The 19,052-nt window shown below is 30.6% G+C and overlaps 1 protein-coding gene across 1 annotated transcript; it reads right to left on the bottom strand.

Annotated features, from left to right (window-relative positions):
• Window positions 1-1,059: 1,059 nt before the first annotated feature.
• Window positions 1,060-19,041, bottom strand: LOC112685581. Its single transcript, XM_025557513.1, has 12 exons — window positions 19,032-19,041; window positions 18,808-18,933; window positions 18,573-18,735; window positions 11,180-11,350; window positions 10,103-10,401; window positions 5,159-5,298; window positions 5,035-5,089; window positions 4,793-4,905; window positions 3,961-4,015; window positions 2,068-2,165; window positions 1,944-1,998; window positions 1,060-1,258 (listed from the first exon to the last, which is right to left on the bottom strand). Exons 1-12 carry the CDS (start codon window positions 19,039-19,041, stop codon window positions 1,203-1,205), a joined length of 1,341 nt encoding a protein of 446 aa, XP_025413298.1. The 3' UTR covers window positions 1,060-1,202.
• Between the last annotated feature and the right edge of the window lie 11 nt (window positions 19,042-19,052).

The following is a 19,052-nucleotide window of genomic DNA, read 5'->3' as shown; positions in this document are numbered from 1 at the left end:
ATTTATCCTCGGTCATCGTCCGTTTCAGTTGCATTCTCGTTCATTTTTAGTATTTAAATATTGTAATGTAAATGCTACCAAAAGTTCGTTGAAAAATAATACTTAAAAAGCTTGATAAATCAACTGGTGAAACTTCCAATATGAAACGTACGTAGTGATATCATATTCGCGAACTTATTATTATTATTATTATTTAAACACTGTCGAAAATTTTATTATTTTTTTAAAAAAAATGTCTTTAAAGTTTGATACACATTCACAAACAAAATATACAATTTACAATGTGTATAAATATTTCAAAAAATTATCAATGGATTCGTCTATACGGAGATAACACTTTTTTAAACAGACACAAGCAAAAACTGCCGAAGTATGTTGTGTAAACGAAAAAACAATGAAAAGTATCACTGCTGAAGGAAATAAATCATCTTCTATAATCTAGGGTGATTTTTCAACGTTCACTTCTTCTCGAAAAACATACAAAAGAGCAAAAATTACGAGTGAAATTGATGGTCTTGATGCAGATATTGTAAGAAGAATCCTTCACGAAATGTACTATAAAGGAGAGTACCCTACTACATCAAAAATTCTAGCAGATTATCAAAAAGAACCGAAATACAAAGGTTCTGTTACTTTCATGTGCCATATTTTGAAAAATCTTAACTTTAAGTACAAAAAATGCAAGGACGAGCATTGGTTCTTAATAGAGCGGAATGACATAGTTGCTATGCGTGTAAAATGTTAGTGTACTTACTGCAGTTAACCTTCGCCAAAATAATGATACTCGGCCCGTTATCTATTTAGATAAGACGAGGGTCAATCAAAATCACACCAAAGGATACATTTGGCAAAATTAATCAAAATCAAAAAGGCTCAAAGTACTTATGGGATAAGGAAGTAGATAAATCATATTCCTCGCGGAATCCAGTTTATTTGAATTTGTATTTGGCTCGAAGTTAGTTAATCGATACCAAAATAATACTTCTGTTAATAATCACACACAAATTAATTCTTTAATTTTTAAAAAGTGGTTTATACAGGTATATTAATATAAATGTATAGATAAAAAAAAGATTTTATTTTAAATTTCTGTACAATCGAAGGATTTAATATTTGTACTGTTTTTATTTCTTGTTCAGTTTTGTAACCAATAATAGTCTAAGTGGTTTTTGGTGATCATTTTTGTTTTTTAATAGGCAGTGTTATTTTCCAAATAATGTGTTGTCAGATTTAAGTCGATCAATTACTTGCATTGCCTCTGAAATTGATAAAAATGGAATTATTGAGAAAAATAAATTTTTTACAATACATAATGAAAAATTGTGGTAGAAATGTTCTAGGAATACTGTTCAAGTATTAAAATAAATTTTCCAAATAAAAATAATTGTTTGAATGAACATGGTTTGCCTTTTAAAATATCAGCTTTTACTTGACACGTTTGAAAAATAGTTGAAAATACTAGATAATCATATCGAGCACACAACCATATTAATGTTATTTTCAAGCCTTGAAACACGCGTCATTATTTCTGATTGAAAGATAATCGTTAACGTATTGATTATTAAGTAAATAAATCTCAATTATTTTTTTAGTTTTTACAGACTTGTGTTCTTTGTCCTTACCAACTCTTGAATATTAATGTGTTTATAGTATATAAGTAGAGATAGATATTTGGAAACAATGGAAACTCTTTCTGAGTTTATTCCTCATGCCTCTTAAGAACGTTCAGTTAAAAATTTAACTCGTACACGTTTACATTCAGTTCAAGTTAATTTTTTCTATTATTATAATATTTTTTATGATGTTTTTCAAAAGCTATATGAGTATGATACAACCAGTTTCAAATTAAAAATTCATCGTCAGGTATTTACAAGTTAAATTAAATCGTGACTCAAGTTTATTATTTATTAATATTTAATAAAAATGTGTAGCAGTATACTTACTTTTTTCATATGCATCACTTTTAAAAGATTCATCATCAATCGTCATTTTTGTATACTACAATATGAATAGAATAAATTGTTTAAAGAATTTTTATTTAATGTAATAACATTTTATGATTTTTACCTTAAAAATAGGAAATATTGTTTTTACTTCTTTACTATATTTTTTTATTTCTGCTTCCATTGATATATTTCTTGTATTAAATACCTTCATGTTCTTTTCTATTTTGGATTTTATTTATATATTAATTTACGGTGGTTAAAAATTGAATAGCTCTTAATTTTTTTTTTTTTTTTTAAAAAACTTTCAGCGTAAACTATTATAGTTCAACAATTACATATTAATAAAATAGTATATACCACAGCAGTTAAGTAAGTACATGATTTAAATATAACAAAAGAAAACAACAGCGGAACAGAATATACTACTGATACAAATAATAATAAAGACAATTTCTAGTCATGTAATATATAGCAGTAAAAGATAATTATGAATACAATATAAATAAAATAATAATTAGTGCACAAAACAAACGGATAACGTGTATGAAGATTAAGTAATAACATAAATAAATGATTTATGATAATTAAGTGCAATAATAGGTGAGATTAAGTAGTTATGATATAATAAAAATACAATTAAGGAGAGAACCATTTTAGTACGACCTCCGTAAGGAGGGAGATTAACGGTCTAATTAGTGAATTTAAATTATTTATGAAATTAGATAAAATGGACGAGATGGTTTCAACCGGAGAAATATCAGAATTAACTGCTTCGGCATAGGATTTGTCCTATGATTGATTTAGTCCTCAATTTTGAAAATGATCCTAGAACAGTAGTTGCTGGAGCTATTATAGGGGTCTTTCTATTTACTTTGGGGCGTTTTGATAGGGATTTAAAAACAGGGCAGCCTTTGAGGTTAGTGGTGTGGGCACCCTGGCAAAGAGCGCATTTAGGTGGACTGTTTTTATCTTTGGTACAATCTTCGGAGTTATGATTCTCCCCACGCTTGACGCAACGAGGGAAACGACCACAATAATTTTTTGTGTGCCCATAATTCTGGCAGGTATGACACTGGGGTGGTCAATTCTTGGCTTAATAATAATAAAAACCGTTTAAAAATTTCATAATTATTGTCGTTTTGAGTTAGGTCTACAAAGAAAAGAGTTAACGGGAGACCATTCTTTGGAACGTTTTCAACTCGTCTAACACAGAAGCCTAGGTCATCCAGAACTTCTGAGATATCCGTGATGAGAGTAGTATGGTGAAGATTTCTGATAAAAACTATAATTCCGAAGTGGTGGAGGGGTAAATGTGTAATAGCAAGCATTCGAACTTGCCAGATGTTCGATGGCATTGATGTTCGAAGCTCCATTTGGACGAATAATTAAAAATAAAAAATTTGACTTACAAGAGAAACCATTTACACTAGTGAGTCGTATAAGCGTATTTTTGAGAGCTGAAAAATTAACTATAGAAGTATTTTTAATGTAGATTGGTGGAGCCCGAGCGTTGGAATTTATTTTTCCCTCAAGTGGAATGAGTTGCTCGCTGTCAATAACCATGTTGGTTAAAATTACAGTTGGTTCAACATTGTCATCCTCGGTCGCTAAAATAGCATAACGATTTGTTAAACAAAAACTTTTAGTTCTTTATTTCCCAAATGAGCTGGAGTCGTTGGTGAGTTTGAAGAAGACGACAATAAAAGTTTAGTGGATTTTTGTTTAGACAGAGAAGGGGAACAAGAATAAGACGCACTGCGACTCTTATCATTGACACATGGGGTCGACATAGCCACACGCTCTTTATAACCGTGGAGCGCACTTTAATAGGATAGCGGTCTACGAAATAGTGGAATCGAGATAACGGAACGTGTATAACGACAGACGTGTATTCACGCAGAGGTACAACACCGAACTGAGCTCTTAGTTTTAACTAATTTTTTTATTATTTTATTAAGTAAATATATTTAGGCAATAATGAATATTTAATAAATATAAATAGAAGTATACTTACTGTCTAAAAGTGCATCACTTTTATGAGATTCATCATCAGTCGTTGTTTCCATGTACTAAAATATGAATAGAATGAGCTGTTTAAAGAATTTTCACTTAATATAATAACCAGGGCTCGGAAGTTGTAGCACTAAAAATGTTACTTTTTAGCTCTTAAATATGCACTTCAAAGCTCTAAAATTTGCGCTATAAATAGCACGAAAAATCAAAAAATATGCATTTAACTTTAAAAAATTATAAGTTTATTAGAAAAAAAATGTAATTTTACAAAGTTTTTAACTCATAGACACATTTTGGACTGATTGAATTATAAACTGTTAACAAAAATGTTAAATTACTTAAATATATTTATAAAAATGTTCTTATTATTAAATTATTTTATATATTTATCTTGGAAATTATTCTGGATTGTAAAAGTGTTTAATAATCTAATGTAATAATACAATAAAGGAATAACAATGATGTCACTAACTATTAATACATCAAATTGTCGATAAAAACATAAAATAATAATTGACGAGGTCTATTTATTTCCAATAATTCATGTATTTTTAAAAATATAACCAAGTTAATACCATTAATATCAACAAAATGTGATTACTTCCTGTATTATATGAAAATATACCCAAAAATAGCATTATAAACCCCAAATTAGCAAAATAGCAATGAAACCCGTAAATATGCAAAAAATAGCAAAATTAGATTTTGTGTATGATATCCAAGTAGTTTGAAACATATTTGTCTCTTACTTTGGATGTTCTAGGATGAACCAAGAAAAATATGCATTTGCTAGAACTTCCTAGCCCTGATAATAACATGTTATGGGTTTTTACCTTATAAATAGGAAATATTGGGATTGTTTCATTACTGTTTCTATTTATTTCTACTTCCATTGATATGATACTTGCATTAATTTCCTTAATGTTTTCTATTTTGTGTTTTTTTTCTATATATTAATTTACGAGTATTATCCATTTAGTAGTTCTTGGTTTTAATTAGATTTTTATTAATTTATCAAGTAAATATATTTAGGCTTTAATAAATATTTAATAAAACTGTGTAGAAGTAAACTTACTATCTTCAAGTGCATAACTTTTATAAGATCCATCATCATTCGTTATTTCCGTGTACTAAAATATGAATAGAATGAACTGTTTAGAGATTTTTCACTTAATATAATAACAAATTATGATTTTTACCATATAAATGGGAGATATTGGTTTTATTTTTTTACTTTTTATTTTTAATTCCGCTTCCATTGATATAATGCTTGCATTAAGTTTCTCTATAAGTTTTTCCATTTTGTATGATTTTAACATGCAATATTCTTGAACTTTAGCTACGAAATATATAAAAATGAAAGTTGAATGTAAGGTTGTTTAGGAGCAAGCTACTTGATTACAATTCTCACGAGCAGTACTTCTTATAAAGGTCCTTATGAATAAAATAACTATTTTTTAATGGATAAAAATATTAATAATTTTTTTTTAATTAATTATAATTGTACAAAAAATTTGGTAAATTACTTGCGTTGCTCACTTTTGTGGCTATAATTTAGGCTTTAGCAGTGATGCCCTATACGTTTATTTTACAGAGTAATAAATGTAATATAGCATATTTGTGTATATATAGTTAATAATAATAATAATATATTCAATTTCAACTTACAACAACATACTGCATATTATCACGTAATATTTACATATTTATATAAGTTGATACCTACTCCCTGTAAGCGAAGCTTGTGGCGGAAGTAGGGAGCCTTTTACAAAAAAAAATCTTAATAGTATATATAAGTTATGTTAAACAGCTTCATACAATACATTTTTTTTTTTTTTTACATTTTTTTCATACAATTACATTTTTATAAGCATAATTAAATATAATAATAATAATAATAATAATAATAATAACTTATTGGTAATATATGTATATTACAAAAGAAATATTATAAAATCTACTACTATAGTGCTATGTCGTAATTAATAGTATAGTCTTAACTAATATTTTAACATAATAAACACATAAACTTATTATTAGTATCTATAACAAAAGAGATTAAATAAGGTATAAGTGACAAAGAGACATTACTAGTTACTACGCTAATCAAATAATTTCATGTACATATTTTTAATTGCTGATTTAAATTTATTTTTATTATGTATTTGTTTAATGTCTGTAGGGAGTTGGTTAAACAATTTGATACCTTTATTTATATAGTAATTTTTCATTAATGTGGTATTTTGTTTAATTAATCTTAAATTTCCGTTGTCCTCTCCTCTCGTTTTATATATATTATTATATTTGTAATCAGTTTTATTAGTAAACACTTCAATGATTGATAATTGTTCATATAATTGTTCTAAAGTAAATATTTTCAATTTAACAAATAAATCGTTAGTATTGATGTTTTTAGTAATATAATAATTTTTCATTAAACTCTTATTAGTGTTGCGGACATACATGAATGTAGGTCCTTACGACTCTTACAGTACGAGCGGGTCCACATAAATTATAAATATTAGAGAGTAATATAATATTCGCAATAATAATAGAAAGGAACTATTAGTTAAACAGAGGGTAAGCAAACACATATTACGAAGACAGGTAGTATGTAATAAATATTACGACTTATACGACATGGACGGGACCATGTAAATCGTGACGGTAGATATCAAGAAAATAATTATTATTAACACAATATTAGCAGTCGTAAAAATAGAAATGAATTTTAGCTAAAAGCCAGAAGATAAACCAGTACATTACTATGTGTGAATCGCATGGCTATATGTAGGATTGTAACTGGGAAAAATCGTGGCAAATATGGGATAAGTGCGAATAAGGTCATCTAGGTAATAAAAAGCCATTAGAGACAAATTATTTATTATAATTAAAAACAACTATCGCCCAGCGCGGCACGTTTGATCGTCACCAAACCTAAGTATATAAGGGGGTTGGGAATAGACCAATATTCAGATGTGGTTTACATGTACAGTCGCAAGCACCTTCACGCCACATTATTTCGTAAATTAATGTTTTGTACTTAGAAAAATTATTAAATAAACAGTTTAAATTTCAATTGAGTGTTTTATTGAAGTCTATCCTTTAAAAACTTAACCATCATATACGATTGAGCGACGGCACGCAACATTAGCATTCTTTGAGTTGTCATTAACGGTTTTAATACATTATTATAAGCTGATCCCCATACAATCAGACCGTACATTAATATGGATTGGACTAACGCGAAGTATATCATTTTCAGTCTGGGAGTATCAAGTACATTTCGTAATTCCTTAAAGATAAAGAAACATTTCCTTATACGGTTTATTACTGATTCAACTTGTGGTTTCCATTTTAGATGCTCATCATATATTACACCTAAATATTTGGCTGTAGCAACTCTAGATAAATATCTACAGTTTGGGTTACATATGTCAGTATTATTACTTATTTTACAGTTATTGTTATGTAATTTAATATTAATTTGTTCGGGTTTGTTATAACTAGACAAGGCAAAGGGAATAAATACTGACTTTTTTTTATTTAGCATTAAACTATTTTTGGCGTACCAATTATTAACCCGTACCAGTCCTGCGTTTGCTTTGCTTTCCACTTCCGACCAAGTTTTCCCCTCGAAAAATAAAACCGTATCATCTGCAAAAGCTAGTATATTGCTGTTTATATCTATATTTAATAAGTCGTTTACATAAATGTTAAATAGTAACGGACCTAACACCGTCCCTTGCGGTATACCATATATAACTTTACACGGATCACTTGTTTCACCGTTAATTCTTGTTGTTTGGGATCTATTTGAGAGATATGATTTAAACCACAACCATAAGGTGCTATTACCTAATACTGTTTTCAACTTTTTTAAAAGTAAGTTGTGCTCTATTGAATTAAAAGCTTTGGCTATGTCTAAAAATATACCTAAACATCTTTTACCTTTGTCTAAAGATTCGTAGATTAACTTCGAAAAATAAGAAATCGCTTCTTGGCAACCCATATTGTCCCTAAATCCAAATTATTTATCACTTATAGTTTTGTTATTGGATGTGAATCGATTTAGTTGCACTTAGCACATTTTTCAATAACTTTAGCTATGGAAGAAATTAAAGAAATTGGTCTATAATTATGTAGTTCTCTTTCATCACCTGCTTTATAAATAGGGCATATTATAGCTTTTTTATATATGGTTGGGAATATACCTTTTTCAAAATTTAAATTAATTAAATGAGTAAGTGGCTTTACTACATAGTTTGAAATTTGTAATAGTAAGTTTGACGAGATGGAATCGAATCCCGGTGATGTACCTTGTTTTAGCGTATTCATTATTAGAGATATCTCGTCATGCGTAAATTTGGTATATTTTAAACTATTTTCTGTTTTATTTTCACTATTATTTTTTTTGATTTTTTAAATTTCCTACTTCTATTTTCACTGTACTGTTAATTGATAATTGAAGTGGATAATTTTCTGAATTTCCGTAATTTATTTCAGGGCTTCAAACCGGTTAAAACAGTTTTTTTTTTATTAACCGGTTTAATTGAAAAATGTGTATGAACGAAAACAAAAATAGAACCACAATTACTAATTTTATAGAACGAAAACGAAATAGTTAACCAGAAAAATATTTTTCGTTCTCGAACGGAAATAAATTTACATTTTTAATTACGGAAAATAATTAATATTTAATTTTAGTTTTTACACATTTTGTTAAGTTAGTCAGCCTCTTTTATTTGACAAAAGACAGGTATAAATTATTAGATAAATGTAAAATAATTAGCAAGATAAAAATTGAACAGTTGGTAAGTGGGACTACTGGTCATAACCCCACACTACTATAGATAATATGTGAACCCGATCAATGACAACCATAAACCACATTGTTTATTGTTACAATACCGATTTTAATGGACGATAGTGTTTTCTTAAATTGTATCAAATATTTGTAAATTTGTTCAACATTTTGAATTAATATGGTTTTTCTTTTTTGTCTTACTCGATAATAAATATTGCAATTATGTTGTTCATTATGTGTGTTAATATATTCAATATTGTAATAAAAACTTAAAAATGTGTATCATATTATTTATTGTATATTAATATACGATCTCTGAAATAATATTAATATATATATATTAAATATATATTAATATCAATATATATTTATATATTAATATACAACCTCTGAAGCTGAAAAAAAAATATATTATAAATATATAAATTATTAACTTATTTTAAGAACATCTCACGATATATGAATTTTCTAATTATTTATTTCATAATTATGATAATAATTTGTCTGTGGTATAAAATTGTTATAAAAAATATATTTTTTTAAAAGAACAAAATTAACCGGTTTTATTACATTGAAAACCGGTTTTAAAAAACTATAAAATATTAGATTAATATTAATCAGTTTTTAAAACCGAATAATATGGTAGATAAACTAAAACCATTAACCATAAAAATTCATTATGAAGCCTTGATTTATTTCCGTAATTTAATTTTTTCGAAAAATTAAATGGAAACAAAAATAATTTTATGTATGTTATTTTTAAGTGATAAAATAAAAATGTTTTAAATAGAACTATTTTTTAGTACCTAGTATTTAGTTTTGCTTGTTTAAAGGTTCTTACTCTTGGGAAAAAAATTACAAAATAAATCTTCATTATTGCAGTGTGTAACCCAAAACATTAAATACTATAACTATATTTACTATTAACAAATTTTTTTTCATGGGATTTTAAATTCAATTATAACAGAATATTAAACAAAATAATTTTAATCACCCTATTTAAAAATATTTTACATTTTTTAATATATGAATTTAAATGTTTTTAATTAATTACTTTTATAATTTTTCGAATTAATGATTAATATTTAAATAAATAAAATTGCATAATCTCAGTTTATAAATAAAATGTAGTTTGTAGTCATGAAATAATTACAACTATATTGTTCAAAGTTAAAAGTTTTATTTCCATCGGAATTATAATTTGTTACATATTGTGCAATTAAATTAATTTAAAAAAAATAATCTTAACATTACTGTTTGCTTGAGAATATTTATTAAAATATTATTTTTTAAACTCTACACATGTGTAATAAAATGTGTGGATTTGGGTACTTACTTCTTCGAGCTCTCATTGTTTTTTCCAATTCATGTATTTCCACTACTTCGTGATAAAGTTTATTGTATTTCAACTCAAGGTGCTTTTGATCTATTTCGGACACATTGTTCACCTGTTCAGTCACTTTCTTTAAAACTTTCTCCGACAATTTCCTCTCTTTAACAACATTGGCTAATTTCAGGTTATATCCGTTTATTATTGTAGCGTTCATCAAATATTGTTGTTTAACGAACCTCTTGTATTTACTCGCTGGTATACGTTTAGTTAATGGATCAACGCCTGCCTCTAAAATGCTTGATCTATAAAGATCATCAAAGTAAATATAAAAATATAAAGTAAAGTTAAATATTCACGTCGAATAAATAATATTATACTAATTGCCTCTTTTTTTTTTTAACGGAAAAATCTATTTTTAAGCTACTACAAATTTAACTTATTACAAAATCAATTTTTGTTCATTTTTACATTTATATTGAATTATATTACTATGTAGTAATAATATTTTCGATAATTAAATTTTAACCATTAACTTAATTAATTTTCATTTTCTTTGTAATTTTTTGAAGTCTTAACACACATTTTATTTTTACATTCCAAACCAAAATAATATTAATAAAATGTTAATATGAATTAATACGTACTTGTGACATACATTGATTGAAAAAAACAATTTTAATAAGGTATTAATATGCATTTAAGCTATATATGCAATCTTACAAAATGAAGAAATATCAATGAAAGGACTTCCAGAAAATATGACATCGGACGATATGGTATATTTTAAATTCAAGTCAATTTTTTGAGTAGATGTTAAAAGGAGTTTCTCTATATATAAAAATATTGGAAACAGATTTCTAACGACGTTTTATACTTCAAAATATTGAAAAATATTTATCTTTTAATGCAATTCGGTTATTACAGGTCAAAATATTTATTTTACATAAGATAATTAGATTGATTTGGTTCAATTAGGATAATAAATCAATAATTTGATCTTACATTATCTTCATTAATTTTTAAATTAATATTATGTATATTTTTATTTTGACATACACAATAGATTTCATATTAAAATACCTATATTCCTCAATGCGTTGATGTAATTTTTTGCAATCGGTTTCTAAGTTTTCCATTTCGTTTTCAATCTGTTCACAATTCTCAATAATGTTATTGCATTGTTTATCGAAGTCTATTTCCATGTGCGTTATTATTTTCTCCAGTAAAAATATAATGTGATTTAATCCTATCCTGTTAAAAATATTACACTATTATGTTAGTGTTATTGCATATACTATACTATACATATTTGTACACTTAAAGTGAGTTTATGTTTAGTCTCATGGATGTTACAGCGATGCCAAAATGTCTATCATGAGTGAAAATAACAATATCGTCAACATAAACAAGACAGTTATGACCTAAAGCATTAAGGTGTTCAATAATTAGACACATGTACAAGTTAAACAAGATAAGGCTCAAACAACTTCCTTGAGGAAGGCCTGTCGAAATGGAGCTTACAGTAGAAGATCCGAAGGAGGAGAAAAAATGTAATTGCCTATTGGAAAAAAGGAGAGATTAAATTAATGAAATTTGGAGGTAGATTTAATGATTCTAGGTGAGGTAATAGTAAGGGAATGTGCACAGAGTCAAAAGAACCTTGAATGTCTATAAAGATAGAGACGAAGAATTCTTTATTGTTAAAAGATTGATAAATCTTTTAACAACAAAGTTGGCAAGGCAGTCTATAGTTCCTCTACCACGTCTAAAGTCAAACAAGTAGTTAGGTAGTATACATTTGGATGCGAGCCACCAATCAAATCTATTTTTGAAGATAGACTCAACTACTTTACATAAAGCGGATGAAAGAGCAATTGGACAAAAAGAGATGTTAGAATTATTATTAGCATATGGCCTCGGCATAAATTAAACAAAAACAAAATAAATAAATAAATAAACAAATGGTAATAACAATATATAGTAATAGCAATAGTAATAATAATAAATAAACAAATAAAAATAGGTAACTAAAAACTAAGAATTTGGTAACTGTTGAGTTAAGTTGTGTCATAGTCGAATATCTAGATTTTCTAGCCATTCAATCGCGTTTTCTCCACCTTCATGTATGCCTCTCAATCCCCCATCAAATTTTGTTAAGGGACAGGTCTCGACTATATGCCTCGTTGTTTGGATATCTCCACAGTCACAAAGAGGTGACTCACTCATGCCCCATTTGTGGAGTAAGTGATTGCATCTACCATTAGCAGTTCTTATTCTATTCATTGCAGTCCATAATGCGCGAGGAAAGTCAAATCCTGGAAGTTTCTGGGTCGGGTCTACAACCAGCTCTGCGTTTTTAACTTCAGCGTCCTTCCAGCGGCTTTTCCATTGGTCCTCTGTGGTCACTTCTGTTCCAAGTTCGATCCAGACTGGGCTTCTAGACTTAAGTCTTTTTACTGGATGTTGATAAATGTCCTCGTATACTGGGAGGTTTGGGTTTTGTTTTATTTTATTTAACAAGGAATGGGTTGCTGCTTTTCTTCTCAGGTCAGGAGGAGCAATGTGTGCCAGGACAGGGAGCCATTGTATTTGAGTACTTTTTACTGTTCCTGAGATAATTCTCATGGTATGATTTAGCTGCGTATCGATTTTTTTACTGTGAGCGCTTCTTGTCCAAGCCGGCGCACAGTACTCTGCTGCACTATACACCAGTGCCATGGCTGAGGCATGTAAAGTATTTGCTTTACAGCCCCAGGTTGTACCAGCTAGTTTTGAGATTATGTTGTTCCGTGTTTTTAATTTGTCTTTCAATCCTTCTAGATGAGGTTTGAACGTAAGAGCTCTGTCCAACTTTACTCCTAGGTATCTGGGGGAGTCTTCATTTGGAATAAATTCTCCATTCACATTTATCTTGATTTTGTAATTTGCTTCGCGGTTGTTTAAATGAAAGGCGATCGCGGCTGACTTACTTGCATTCAGAATGAGATGCCAGGTTTTTAAATATTTTTGAATTTTTGCGAGATCTTTGCCAAGATTATTCTCTATTTCTTCGAATGTTTTTCCCTGCTTTACAATACCGATGTCATCTGCGTAAATGAATTTTCTAGAATTTGTCTTTACGATGTCTGCCGTATAAACGTTGAAAAGAACTGGGGATAGTATTGAGCCTTGTGGCAGACCATTTTGGAGAACCTTCTTTTTACTTATTTCGCCGTCAAGGTGAACCTTGAAGCTTCTATCCGATAAAAGTCTCTCAAACAATCTGAGCAGTGTCTTGCAATTTATAACTTTTGCTAATTTAAAAAGTAGACCATTTTTCCAGACGGAGTCATATGCTGAAGATAGGTCTAGGAAGACCGCTCCTGACTTCAGTTTTTGTTGGAATCCGTTTTCCACATGAGTGGTAATTGCCAGAACTTGCTCACTACAGCTTCTTCCTCTCAGAAAGCCGGCTTGTTCCTTCGGCATTATACTTTCAAGTTTGTTTATGATTCTGTTTAAGACTAATCTCTCGAAAACTTTGTAGACCACTGAGAGCAGAGATATAGGTCTGTAGTTCTTTGGGTTATCTCCAGCTTTATTTGGCTTAAGGATAGCGATGACCTTAGATTTATGCCATTCGTTAGGGATTTTGCAAGTGTTTAATACTGAAGTGGAAAGTTTTGCTAACCAAGTTCTACCTTTGGGGCCAAGATTTTTGATGAATTCTGGCAAAACGCCGTCCTCTCCGGCCGCTTTTCTGTTCTTGATGTTCTTTAGAGCTAAGTCAATCTCATTCAGCATGACGTCCCTTGACATTTCAGATTTTTCCTCGGCTTTGTCAAATTCTTCTTTATAGAGTTTTTTGATCTTGATTTTTTCTTTTTTTGACGGTTTTATGTTAGAGACTTTAAAGAGGGCGCTCGAGACAGCGTTGGCTCTGACACAGTTTTCTTTATGCGCTGGTTGAGCGGCACCTAGTTTCCTTAATAGTGCCCAGCTTTCTCTACTTGAATGGGTGAAGTCTAAATCTTGCATCGCTGTGTGCCATCTCTTTCTACGTTCTTCATCGAGTAATCTCACAAGGCGATTTGCTGAAACTTCGCTTCCATCTACTTCGTATTCTTTTAGGAGGTCTTCGCATTCTTTATTCCAACACGGAATATAATTTTTCCTGTGGCCTCTAGGTATGGATTTACACGCGGCTGATTTAATTAATTTCACGAATCGGTAATAATTTTCAGGAAGAGGTTCAATACGGTTTATATTGTCCTCAACATATTTTGAATAGGCACTCCAGTTTGCCTTCCGTATATTCCATCTCTGTAATTCTGGGTTTTTTATTCTGGGAAGATTAATCCCAACATCTATGACTACCGTTTTATGTTGGCTTTTGGGAAATTGTTTCCCTATTCTACGATTTACACTAAGAGGCAGTCCTGTTGGGTCCATTGAGACGAAACATAGGTCCGGAGAGGAAGAAGTACCCCATCTTCCTGACATAAAGGTTCCTCCTTGTTTAGCATCGTATTTGAGGTACATATGGTTTATAGATTCCCAGTTTGAGAGTTTCTCACCGTTTTCATCAGTATGACTGTAACCCCAATCCGTACTGTGCGAGTTAAAGTCGCCTATAAAAATTGATGGATGGTAACTTACTGGAAGAACCTGAGTTGTCCAGCTTTCGGACGGAGGCTTGTATACGTTAAATACTGAGAGGTCACCTATTTGTATTCCAATTGAATGCTCGTTTCCTTCTACACATTTGACGAGTCTAGGGGGCCATTTATGGTTTACGTACGTGGCTATACCATGTTTGGGATGTCCTGAGAAATTTATCAGTTGAAAACCGTTAACTTTCAATCGGTTCGTTTTATCATCTGGCACATGAGTTTCTTGAAGCGCGATAATGTCTGCATCTTTGAAGGTTTGAGCTATAATCTCCGCTTTGGCTCTTGACAATCCTTCAACGTTTAGTTGTATGATTCTGATGTTATTTTTTGACTCCTTGTCTCCAAATTCGTTGTAATTAGTTGTGAGAGTATTATTTGATGTTTTTTGGGTTTTTTAAGTGTTTTAAATTTTTTTGTGTTTTTTTATGTTTATATGAAATTTTTTTTGGGGGGTAGCCCTGAAAAGGGCTGTTTTTGCCGATAAGGCCAGGAAGCCCGAGAGCGTTTGGCCGCCGGTTTGATGTCGTTTTGTTTCGTGCTATCATCGTATATGTTCGCAGGTATTGCTTTAGAGACGTATACTTTGAATTGACAATAGCACTACTCACAGGGAGGACCACGAGAAGGTACGACATTCCCCTCCCCATGTTAGAATAAGCTTTGGGAATAGGAATGACTTTTAATTCTGTCCAAGATGGTAAAATTTGATGAAATTTAATTAATTTATAGAGAATAGGAGCTCCGTAGCGGTGTTGGGTAGGTTTATCAACATAAGAGGTGAGATGTTACCTAAGCCGGAGGCGATAGATATTCGAGAGTTTATTGCGGAAATTAATTCACCGTGTGTTAGGGGAAAATTTAGACAATGGTCGAAAGGAAAGAAAGGAGTGTTTAATATGAGGTGGGGAAAAGATTCTGTTACGGATGGCACATAGCAAGGGGCAACTTTGGAACAGAAATCGTCGAACCAATCATCGCTAAGAGGTCGGGTGGGTGGTTGGATGCAATTTTTAAAACGTTAAGCGGTTTGCCAAAGGTATTTTATGGAAGAAGATGGGTTCAGATTCGAGCATAATTGTTTCCAGGCAGTTTTTTTCTTGTTTTTTAGTAGGTGAGTTGTGGATGCACAAGCGTTGTTATAATTGTAAAAATCAAATGGGGAAACAGAACGGCGGAAAATTTTAAATACATTTTTATGCGAGTAAACCACCTGCATGCAGGAGGTCTCTCACCATGGAGGCGAAGGAGAAAAATGGTTTTTATTATTATTTTTCGGTGAGATAGAAAAATTGGCCGAGTTCAAAATCATTTGAATAAACATATTGTATGATTCTATGGGGCAGATGGTCTCATCTAACGAGAACATATTATTACTTAATCGTTTGGAAAAATAATTCCCAGTCGGCTTTGTTCAAGTTAAATTGGGCAAAAGGGGATAAAGTATTGTGTGAATTTTGTGGATTGAGGTGGGAGTGGTTGACAGAGTTTAAGGAGATAATAATAGGGAAATGGTCGTTACCATGAGGTTCAGTCAAAGTGTGCCATGTGATTAACCAATACAGATCAGGGGAAGAAAAATAAATATCTATAGCAGAGTCTGGACAGTTAGGTCTACCTAAGTGGGTAACTGTTCCAGAGTACAAGACGCCGAGTCCTAAAAAGTTTATAGTTTCATAAATCAGGTTTCTACGACGTGATGAATAGGAAAAGCCCCAAGCTTGATAGTGAGCATTGAAATCGCCACAGATTAAGAAGTTTTTGGTTCCTAGCTGAAATAAAGAGTTCAATATTTCCGGGGAGATGAGGGAATCATCTGGAATATAGCAAGACCAAAAGGAGATGGAAGGGAAATTTTGAATGTTTAAGACTTCTATACCTACAATGTCAATTTTATAGGTGGAAAACGCCAGTTTGAGGTTTAGATTGATTTCGATAGAGCGTACTTTTAAGGAGGAGTGAACTTCTATGGCAACCCCACCATAACCGTCATGACGATTGGCTCTAAATATATTGAAATGAGGTATGTGGAAATTGCGAGAAGGAGAAAGCCAGGTTTCAGAAATTATTACAACAAAACATTTAGACGATGCTAATAAATGTTGGACCGAAAGGCAACGAGCCGGAAGGCTGCGGATATTCCATTGTAACATGTTAAAGGAATTCATTGGATTGGTAAAAATAACAATAACAAGATGACAGATTATATGCAATATTAATTGAATTAGGAGAAAGAAGAAAGACTGGGGATGGCTAACAGAGAAAGAATGGAAGACTCAATTATATTTTGAAGAGAACTAGCGGTATGGGAAGATAGATTAGGAGACTTTAATAGCGACTCAGATAATTTAAGCGCAAGCGTATTTATCCAAGTAAAATCGGTATTTTGGGAAGAAGCTTCTGTATTAGACGTGTTATTAGAAGCGTATTTTAAAAAGGAACCATTTGGTAGCGAAAAATTATTTTGAGCAGGAATATTGAAATTGTTTACGGCGTGGATTGGAGAACGATATCTCGGTTTTTTGTGTAACTTATGCGAGTTGTTGGAGTGCAATGTAGGAAAGGAAGTGGATTGAAAGGAACGAGGAAAAGAATTTTGGGGGGTGGGAAGAGAAGCGGATTGGTGGGTGGGAAGGGAAGGAATAATTAGTGGAGATACAACGGGCTGCTTATTTACAATGTTAGTAAAACTAAAAGCGTATGAAACTTTGTTTTGTTTTTTAAAATGGATTGCGTCTTTGAAGAATAGGTTTTCGGTGGTCATGATCTTTTCAACATCTTGTTGAAAGTCCCATTCCCATTACCATTAACCGGTCCGTGGCGAGGTGGGATTGTTGACAGAAAATACAGCATGGGTCAGTAGCTTGGGCTGAAGGACAAGTGGATAAGGAGTGATTGCTATAACCACAAAGGCTACATCTTTGGCTGCTCCGGCAGAATATTGAAGTGTGACCAAAATGCAGTTATTGCATTGTAATGGCGAGCGAATGCTTAGAGACACATCGAAAAGCATATTGAAGATTTGAAGGAATTTTTGGTGACAGAAATTTAAGTTCAACTATGCTAGTAGGAGTGGGTATTCCATCTCTAACAGTCGATATCCGTTTAAATGCGATGACAGGGACTCAGCATTTTAATCCTTCTCTAAACTCCTATTCTGGCAAACGTGTGTCCAGTTTTATAATTCAATGAGAAAAAATTAGAGAGGAAGGAATATATGCCGATAAATTGTGTTTGGAGAGTAAGGGTGAATCAAGACATGTGTTAGCGTGAAAAATCGAATCGAATGTGACTTTGACTTTTCTATGACTATTAGGTTTAATACAATTGATACCAAAAAAGTTGTTACACAAAAATTTAGATCATATCAGTGGGTGCCAGGAAACATTAGTGATACTATTATCGGTGAACTCGATTATAATAATTGGGGAGTCCTCAAAATGATCTTCAAAATTTTTTTTCAGAAACGCAGGTAGAACGACCGTTCACAACGAAAGAAAACTGCTACAGTACAGGTTAATAGTATATTTTCCGTATGAATGTATTTAATTTGTGTAGACATTAAATAAAGTAACAAAAAAAATTCCCAATAATGTAAGTTTAGATATAGCATCTATCAAATATTCATAAAATATTGATATTAATTGTAAAATAGTCTAGTAATTTAGTAAATTTATATATTTTTTTATTTAAATATATATTAATAAATATTTTTCGATTTAAACTTCAAAATTCATAATTTTTTAAATTTTACTGCATAATAAAAACTTAAAAATGTATAAATCAAGTACAGTTAACAAAAGAGTTTAAAGAACAAAACGTACTTGCGAACTGCTATTGCTTTTAAAGCTATACTAAAAAATCCCTTAGATTTATTTAGATTTGACATCATACTTTTTCGACCAATTCTTTTCACAGCGTCTGGAATTAATTTAAGTTTTCCTAGTTTCTGAAATTCATCTGGCATCCATGATACATCTATTACTTCTGAACACCAAAATAGATAAGTACAGTATTATGTATGCTTATATTCATTAGAAAATAGAATAAGGAATTTACTATTTTTAAGGAACTCTGGATATTCTTTTACTATGTAAAACTCTATTGCTTCGCACTCGCTGTTTAGTAGCGATACATTTTTTTCTAGAAATTCAATTTTTTTGTCTAATTGAACAAGTGAACATTCTAAAAATTACATGCAAAAAAACTTTAAGCATAAGTTTAACAAGGCAGTATCTTTTTATTTAATTTTGGAACATAAAAAAATCCTTCGAAAGAATAACGAAAGTTCATAATTTTTAAAT

The sequence above is a fragment of the Sipha flava genome, unplaced genomic scaffold, assembly GCF_003268045.1.
Source record: "Sipha flava isolate LNK unplaced genomic scaffold, YSA_version1 282_pilon_pilon, whole genome shotgun sequence".
Taxonomy (NCBI): domain Eukaryota; kingdom Metazoa; phylum Arthropoda; class Insecta; order Hemiptera; family Aphididae; genus Sipha; species Sipha flava.
The sequence above is the reverse complement of the archived record's forward strand: the minus strand, read 5'-3'. Positions and strand labels throughout refer to the sequence as shown.